At 36.4% G+C, this 9,683-nt stretch overlaps 1 protein-coding gene across 1 annotated transcript in view; it reads right to left on the bottom strand.

Moving 5' to 3' along the window:
* Window positions 1-5,130: 5,130 nt before the first annotated feature.
* GCG (glucagon) overlaps window positions 5,131-9,683 on the bottom strand; it is a 16,456-nt gene continuing 11,903 nt past the window's right edge. The window contains exons 2-4 of the mRNA XM_006766557.1: window positions 8,473-8,634; window positions 6,614-6,751; window positions 5,131-5,272 (exon numbers count right to left, since the gene is read on the bottom strand). Coding sequence (XP_006766620.1) covers window positions 5,131-5,272; window positions 6,614-6,751; window positions 8,473-8,634 — 442 coding nt within the window. The remainder of the gene's footprint in view (window positions 5,273-6,613; window positions 6,752-8,472; window positions 8,635-9,683) is intronic.

Below are 9,683 nucleotides of genomic sequence, written 5' to 3' on the forward strand. Positions count from 1 at the left end.
TGCTCCTATGCCCTTCTTATGTATAAGGACACTTCTCTTGGGAAAAACCTGAAAGACCACAGTGGTTTGTTATCTGTACCCCTCATTTCTTTTTGTCTCTTCTTAATCCACTGTAAGTACATTGCCATCATTGTTTTGTGGGACAAGTTCCAGTGGGTTCGTGTGGGGTAGGGATGGATGTGGAAGTCAACTGGATATTTGTGTTATGACCAAACTAAACCTTCTGTTTCCCCTCCAGCCTCTTAAAAACCTCCTCCTCATTCAGTGTTTACAGCAAGTCCTTAAATAATATTGTTTTTTCCAATGTTGTTTTGTTATAACATTGAGGAGATGCCACATTGATGTTAAGTTCTCATTGATGAGAACTTAACTCTTGTTTGTATCAATTAGCCTACGGTAAAATTAGTTTTATTGTATTTTTTTTCGCTTAAAGGCACAGAACCTATCAATGACATTGGGTGTCATAATTATACATATCTGTACAGACAAATACATATATGTGTGGAGATAATAATAAAATAAATTTTTAGATCTCTTAATATGATCTAATTACATCAATAAATTTCCTAATATTGAAACATCCTTGGTAATTTGGAATAAATTACACTTGGTCATGGTGTAGTAATATTTTTAATATGCTGTTGAATTCTATTTGATGATTATTTTTGGGGATTTCAAAATCAAGATCCATAAGCGAGGTTAGCCCATACTTTTCTTTTTGTTTCTTCTATCTTTATCAAGTGTAGGCTTCAATGTTATACTCAGTTTATTAAAAGAATTAGGTCATTCTTCTCATTATTTCCCCTAGCCTCTGGAATAATTTATGAAGCATATTATTTACCCACTCTTTGAAAGTTTGATAGATGTTCCATGCGAAACCATCTGGATCTATACCATTTTATGAGTTGGTTCTTTAATACGTTTGAATACTTCTTTTATGGAAATAAGTTTTTTAAAACTTTTTATCTCTACTAGTGACAATTTTTAAAAATTGTATTTAAAATTGTATCCATAACTCTTAGATTTTAAAATATTTTTATTCAGCACTTTCAGCAGTCTCAAATTTGTTTTAATTCACCTGTTTCAATGGTTATTTCCCAACTAATTTTATTTTATATATAAGGCTGGGAAAAGTAGGTTTATAGATGTAATACAAATAAATAATACAATAATTAAGAAATAACAATACAGGAATAAACTCTGTTTTGTGCACTCACAACGGTAACTCTGCTCAGCCTGTATTGTTTACTTTTATTCTTTGCTTAAGTTGGCTAGTGCTGTTCTATTTTATTACTTTTTATAAAGTCCTAATTTTGATTTATTAGTCCTACAAATTAATTTTTTCTACCCAAAGTAGTTAAAGATTTTAACTTTATTATTATTATTATTTTCTGAGAGTTTAACACAATGTTAATGGGTCTTGAATTTCATTAGGTGTGTTTGCTACATTTATTGAAACAAGCATATTAATTTTATTCTGTTTATTTCTGTTAGTGTTGTGAATTACATTGATTTGTAAAACATAATAAACCATCCAGAAATTCTTAGAATGCACCTGTTTGTATTGTTATATTTTTCTTATATATTGCTAGATTTGATTATTGATCTTTTGTATAGGATTTTTCACCTCTGTCCATTAATCAGATTGGTCTTTTCCTTTTCTATAAAATCTTTGTTAGATTTTTGTATCAATATTATCCTGGTCTCATAAAATGAGCTGGGAAATATTCCTTATTTTTTCCTTATTTTGAAGAGTTTATGTAATGTTGATGTCTTTTCTTCCTTCAATGTTTAGAATAATTCACCTGTTAAGCCATCTGGGCCTGAAGTTCTTTCTGGAAAATTTTAAAAATAACACACCCAACTTTGAGAGTACAAAGAGGACTATTAAGATTTTCCTATTATTTGTGTCTATTTTAGTAATATTTTTAAAAGAGTTTGTTCATTTCATCTAATTGCCAAATTTGTAAGGCATACACTTTTATGCAGCACAGAGGTGGGCAAGAGTAGCTTCATAGTTTGTGAGTATGCTAAACACAGAGTTAATAAAGCTATTGTAATAATCATAACCCACATGTATTTTTTCTGTATGAACAACTGTAAACCTACTTTTGTCCACCCCTGTATGTTCTTATTATACTTTTATTGTTTGTAAAATCTTTAGAATTTTCCCCTTTTATTATATATTAGAGGCCCAGTGCATGAAAATTTGGGGTGGGGGGTCCCTCAGTTTTGCCTGCACCCTCTCATAGTCCAAGAGTCCTCAGGGGATGTCTTACTGATGTCTGGCCTCCCTCTGCAGGAGGTGACTGGACAGGCAATCAGGGGATGGTGCCCCCTCATCACCCTGCCATTGCCACCCGGCCTCCCTCTGCGGGAAGTGACCAGATGGGCCTATCAGAGGATGGTGCTGCCCCCCTATTGCCCCTCCGCCGTTGCCACTGGTTGCAGCCTCCCCTTCCCTGCAAGGACGTTTCCTCCCTCTGCCCACTGGCATGAGCCTTGGCTGGCCTGGCACAGCCTGCTCATTGGCCCCACCCCCTGCCAACTGGTCATTCGGCAGTTTGGTCGATTTGCATATTACTCTTATTATATAGGATACTGGTAACTTTTTCTCTCTTTTCTTTTTCTTGCCTAGTCTTGCTAGGAACTTATTAATTTTACTAATCTGGTCAAAGAACAAACTTTTGGCTTTCTTCATTTTTATTGCCAATTTTTGTGTATTTCATTATTTTTTCCTATCTTTTTCATTTCCTCTTGTTACTGTTTGAGAGTTGATGTTCTTTTATTTCAGTTTTTTGAGGTAAAAGTTAAGCTATTGTTTTTCTCATGTTCTTTTTTTCAGTTTTTTGAGGTAAAAGTTAAGCTGTTGTTTTTCTAATTTCTTCTTTTCTAACAAATGTATTTAAAGCTATCTTTTGCCCTTAAGCACTGCTTTAGTTGTATCTCCCGTTTGTATTTACTATACTTTCATTATCATAGAATTCAAAAGTATTTAATTTTATTTAACTATGATCTCTTCTTTGACCCATGGGTTATATAGAAGTGATTGCTTAGTTTCAAGCAGTTGTGAATATGTAAGGTATATATTTTTTTTAAATTTTTAGCTTAATTCCACTGGGTCAAAGATTATACTCTAAATAATTTCAATCATTGAAATTTATTGAAGATTTTTGATCCAGCATAAGTCAATCTTGGTAAACATTTAAAGTGTACTTAAAATATTAATTTTATTATTCCTAGGTGCAATATACTATAAATGTTGAGTGTATTTAGTTGATTGAGTTTATCAGATTTTATTGATTTTCCTATCAATTTGCTCTGTGAGCTCAGGCACAACCATCTGGACTACCTTCGGACAACTGTCCAGATGACCTTCCAGATGAAGCCGGGCTGCGAGGCGCTGCGAGGGCTGGTCGGGGCTGTGAGGGATGGCGGGGGCTGAGCTCCTTGCACGAATTTTGTGCATTGAGCCTCTAGTATTGTGCCTGGCATGGCAATGGACATAAGACTGACCCAAGATACTGGACAATGCAGGATGGGGAGATAGGGTACAGGGCATGATGGTTACTTAAATGCCAGCAGGTGCCAGGCAAGTGAGATGCGTAAGTAAAGTGGGCCAGGGGAAAGTGCCTACTGTGTACATTACATGGGTGTGGGTATATGAGCACATATAAGTGGGCAGTGTGTGTGTGTGTGTGTGTGTGTGTGTGTGTGTAGGGGGCACAATAATGAGCTGTGACTCTTCAAAAGGAGGCAGCTGGTATTCCTCTCCAGAAGGGATTTGTTTTGTGGGTCTAATGTTGCCTGGTGTCCTAATTTTTCAGGAGAAGCCAGAAAACAATGCATTTATATAAAATATCATGAGTTTGCAACGTTGGCTCAAAATGTTAACAACATGAAGCAATGCCTGGGTGCCAGAGTTGGGTTGTGGACTTCAGGCTCAGGAAGAAGAGATGTTTGGAAGGAGTGGGGGCAGGAAGAAGCGAAAACAGACAACAGTAAAGAAGCTTGAAAGTTTTATTTAAGTATGTCTTTGATATATTGAAAGATGAGCATTTTTATGACAAAAGTTTCAAGAAGAAAGTTTTCTTTCCAGTTTCACCACTGTGACTACCAGCCCAATCCTTATTTTAATGCAGAGAGGCTGTGATTGGAATAATTTACATGTGCAAATTATATCATAGAAACCAATTTCATTGCTAACTATAAGCAGGTTAGTGTACTTCATCCAAAATAAGAAGAAAATAAGAGACTTTTCACTTTTATATTTTAAAGCTGATATTTTAGCAATAGTTTGACAATGGTTTATTCCATTTATACTCTTTTGGCAACACAGCCTTAAAAGACAATCTATTCATTGTCATGCAAAGCAACATGGCTTCAGAATACACCTCTTAAATTTACAGAACTTAAAATTTCTAGCATCCCCTGTGGCTGCTAGGTGATGTTATGAAGATGATCTTGAGCAGTGACATACTTACTTCCTAAAGATAAAAGAAAAAGACAGTCATATAGCAGAACTATCATACTCAGATGATGTAGTTAAATTATCCGGGAAATATTTTAAAGATTTATTTTGGTAAAAGCTGTTTATTAATCTTTTTGTCTTCTGAATCCCTTAGTCTTTTGAATTTTTCAAATATTTGCATTCAAAGATGACATCCTAAAATTCCCTGATCAAAGAATATAAAGGATATAAGTAGTTATAAAAAGCCATTATAACCCATCAAGATAAGTGGTTACTTTTGGTGTTTAGATTTTTATTATTATCCTTATTACATTACGTACATAATACCAAATTTATTTGTGCTAAAAATTCAAAATATGTAGCAATATAGAATGTCACATTATCAGGTGAATGATGTATATTTCCATGTTTTATTCTTATCTGTGTTCCTAATGCCCTGTCCCTTAATTGATACTTGGGAAATATTTTTCGAGTAAGTGGGTGAATGAGTAAAAGTGTAATTATCTAAAACAAATATAACGATGTATTTTTCAATGAGTCATACTTTTGCTTATCTACCAAGGAAGCAAAGACTCCCCTCCCCACACAAGGAACACCCTGTAGCTGTATGATACAAAGTATGAAAGCTTTGGCGGTTTTCAGAATGCACTAAAATGCAATCACCTGTCGGTAATTTTGTTTTGCAGCAGCCAGTTTATAAAGTCCTGGGTGGCAAGATTATCCAGAACTGTGTTCATCTCATCAGAGAAAGAGCCTTCGGCATGTCTGCGGTGGAGTGCTTCAGGAAAGGCTTCTGGGAGGCTGAGGACACAGGGGATAAAAATCGGTATTTGGTTAAAGGCTTTAAATAAAGGCTTTCTGACTGCGTATCACTGGTGACGTGTGCGGATCACTGAGAAAACAGGACGTTCTATTTACCGAGGGCCGACTGTGGGAACCTGCATGAACGGGTGCATATCAGAATGGACCATCCGGAGGTAGTGAAGAGCAGAGCAGGACGGGAAACCCAGCCTATATAACTTCCTGCCTTGGGCAGTGGTCCAGCTGCTCCAGAGATTTTGGTGTATTGGCCACACAGAAGTTACTATTGAGACTATGACTTTGTTCAAAATTCAGAAAAATGTAAAACTAGTGGTTATTAGAACAGCCTTGCAAAGTGCAGTAGTAAGGCATTAAACTTTAATCTTTATTAGATTTTCTTTTTTATTAGTTTAATTAGCAGCATTTTTTGGTGCCCCTTTAAAATATTATAAAACATCCTCAAGTATCAGTGACTTTTTTACCACTGATTTTGTAAATGGGATCACCAATGTTTAAAAAAGCCGTGACAATATCAGGTTATTAGCTAAATAATAACACAATCCCTTTTGTCTTAAGATTTCTCCAAGTCCCAGTAAGCTTGTTTGAAATCTCACAAAAAAATTGAGTTAAACATGAATTTCCTGCTTCTTATAATTCAAATGTCAAGCAAAATGGCCAAGAGAAAATAAGATGCTTCAGGGGTCTGTTTGGTTGTGGTAAGATCCAAGAAGGTACCTAAAGGGCTTAGTCTTATTTTCAGCTGTGAAACTTTAATGGCTATTTATAGGACAGCCCCATAAAAAATGGGGGTATTGTTAAATGTATGGATGTCTGCACATATTTATATTTTGAGTGTCATTTCATTAAACATCTTAAGTTTAATACCTTTCAGTCTTTATCATATTATTAGCTAAACAGTAACACAAATATATGTTGATCCCATATGTAAATACTTAACGTCAAACTTTAAGTTTTCAGCGTTATTTCTTTTTTCCTTATCCCTAGTTTTCCTAGTTTAAGCTTGTCATCCTGATGTAGCTCTCAATCGCACCTTACTCTCAAAAGTGTCTTGGATTGACAAATTAATAGCTTAATTATAACACAACTCTAATGTGGGATAAAAATACCGCCTGTCTGACTCTATCATTAATACTTGCTACTACAGATAAAACATATTAAATTCTTGTAGATTGTCTCCCACCAATAGGAGTTATTTCCTTACTTTGCGAGACTATACTAATTGCTTCTATAACTCAAATCAATAAATAGATAACTGTAGTGTAAGTTTTCAACATCATTCAAACATAAAAAAAAAAGTTAAATAAGAGTGTACAGACTTACTCTTGCCTTTCTAGGGATTTTACCAGCCAAGCAACAAATTCCTTGGCAGCTTTGCCATCCAAATAAGAACTGAAATCACTGGTAAAGGTCCCTTCAGAGTGTCTCTCAAATTCATCATGGCGTTTGGCAATGTCACCACTGAAAGAAATGTGAACGTTACATTGAAGGTCTGTCTCTTCAGCACTCTGGTTTTCACCTATAAGCAGTGGCAGCTTGGGGTTGAGGAGGCTTAGGGAGATTGAGGAGATGAGGGTAGTTAGGAGACTCATCCTGAAACTTCATGAATTATCTGAATGGACAGTTGATGGGACAGAGAAAATAGCAGTTAAGGGGAGCATTGGCCCACTCAACACACCCATTTCCACCTCTTCTGCTTATCCGTGCCATTGATTATTATGGCTGCATTTACTTCAGCCTCAGTGTCTGTGGACTCTCCACTGTGCTAAGCAGCTTGCAGACAAGGCAGCTGTTTTTTAATACTTATGGAATCAGACATAGTTAAGTGAGTCAAGAGAAACCTAGGAGCCATCTCAAAATGTCATCAAAAGAACCACATGATAATGAATGAAAGGAAACATGTGCTGGGACAGCAGTGAGGAAAGCTAAGATGATGACCTCATATCATCCTCAAATGTGATCTGTGTAGGTGGTTGACCAGCTGCCCTCCTGAATCTATTACCCCTGGAAGGTTTCATCTTAAACACACAACAGAAACCGCCAGAGAGTGAGGATTATTTTACATTAGATTACCAAATTGTAGCATTCCCTTTCCAGAAATGAGGATAATTGTTTTCTTTTTTTTCCCCAAATTTGTGACTCCTCTTATTTCACCAATGGCCATGTCTGTAGTCACTAACAGGGACTTCTCCCAGTGTCTGCTCTGAACATGACCACCATCTTTCCATCTTTCCTGTCATGTCCTCCACTTGAAGAACTTTTGGTATACCACTCTGTCTCTCCAATTCTTCCAGCGGACCCATATTCATTCTCTCTCTCTCTCTCTCTCTCTCTCTCTCTCGCAGGAGGCATCTGATAGAGATGTTTCTCACATCTCTATCTCTCTCTCTCTCTCTCTCTCTCTCTCTCTCTCTCTCTCAGCAAATCTATGTCCTTATCCTGATAATTTAGATTCCTTCAGCTACTTTGTATGCACAACTCCCTTCCCCTGTGGGCCACTCTCCAAAGAAATTGTGAAATTCCACCATCTCTGTGAAACCCTTGTGGAAGATTTCCCTCAGTAGCCTACATGCATCGTAAACCCAGCACTGTCAACGAAAATCCAACATTAAAATGTATGCCTTACGAAGGGCTTGTGCTCTTACTTGCCTTCTTCTCTCTTTATGCGGTGCAGCTAGGTTATAATTTTAAATGTGTATCTTGGATTGTATTCTACAAGAAAATGACTGCATCTGTCTCCATTCCTTACCAGGATTAACTTGGCTAGGGGTTACTTTAAATGTGATTACAGTCATGAGTTTGAACCCTACAAGGGAATGTTGAATTTGCACTTATCTTTTGGTCAAAAAAATAGATTCCTAACCGTCCATGGCTAAAAAATTCAGCTTTCAATTTTAATAGAAAATGGGTAAGAGAGTAAATATTGCTAAGACCACAGTGGGGAAAATAATTTAAAATCTACGTTTCATTACAGGGTGGGTAAGGCAATTTCAGGGTGAGAAGTGGGACTTTCAGAGGCATAATATGAAGGATAGCATCACCAACCTTGAAATCATCAAAGCTGAAAGAGCTTATATGCCCTATTTGATGAGCATAATAACATAATGAAAGTCAGGAGATATTTTAGACATCGTTAGGGAATACATTTGTGGGCAAATTTGGGGCTAGGTTTAGACTCTCACTCGGTTCTCTTGCTGGTCATCAACCACTCCACAAAATCCTGGGCACGCTTGGCGTCCAGATACTTGCTGTAGTCACTGGTGAATGTGCCCTGGGAGTGGCGCTTGTCTTCGTTTATCTGATCCCGATCGTTGCGCGAGTCCGCCTGGGGAGCTGGGAAAGAGCTGCGAAGAACAGTGATTGGTGAAACTAAGTCTCTTCTTGAGTGGACTCACTCAAGAAGCATCTTGAAAACACAAGACTGCATGAAATTGAAAGGCCGGTGCCTTGAGCATTTCAGTTGATATGAGAGACACCTTGTTTGCCACAGGAATCTCAGAGTTTTGTTAGAGTTGAATACACTCTGATTCTGAATCCTGGGAGCAGGTTTTTAACTGGTTTCCTCTTTAATGAAACAAGACCAAATAAATAGTTTTTTTAAAGTAATTAATGTACTTATGATTCTGCTAGTAATGATAGAAGAGAGCAATGAATTGACTATTTTAAAAGAGTGAAGAATCCCAAATCATTTGGGCAGCTGATCTGTGTTCTGAATTTTGTTTGCATGTGTTAATATAAAAATGTAGCTCCATTACCTGGTTACATGATAGCTGATGATGAAAAAGAAAGACACTTAAAAATTTAAAGAATGCCAAGAAAAAGCCCACTTGCTCATTTCAAACTGGGTAGTGGATAATCCACATGCCGGTAATCAACAGTTGTTTGCCATGGCAAATATGGAGAAATATTCAATAGTATTAATACTCAGAAATAAAATTGAGATACCATTCTCACCTGTCAAAATAGCAAAGATTAAATATGGGGGAAGGTATTATGAAAGGAATATTTCTATAAGGCTGATGGAAGTGTGCATGTGTATGACTTTTCTGGAAAGCAAGCTGGCAAGATATTATAAAAGACTTAAACTTATTCAAACCCTTTGACACAGTAATTTTAGTCCCAAAAATATAGCCTCAGGAAAGAGTAAAAAAATGTAGGGAGAAAAGTTATTTGCAGCATTCTTTGTGGGAAAATGTAAAGAACTCAAGTGTTCAATAGAAGAGGAATAGCTAAATAAATATTGTACATTTATGAGATGAAATAGTATGCAGCTATCACATATCATACATTTAATAGATATTTGTAGTGCTATACGAAAGAGCTAACAATACAATGCTAAGATAAAAGGCATAATATGAAGCTGTACAATGATCTGAGATATATTCTATATACA

The sequence above is a fragment of the Myotis davidii genome, unplaced genomic scaffold (assembly GCF_000327345.1).
Source record: "Myotis davidii unplaced genomic scaffold, ASM32734v1 scaffold59, whole genome shotgun sequence".
NCBI classification, from domain to species: Eukaryota; Metazoa; Chordata; class Mammalia; order Chiroptera; family Vespertilionidae; genus Myotis; species Myotis davidii.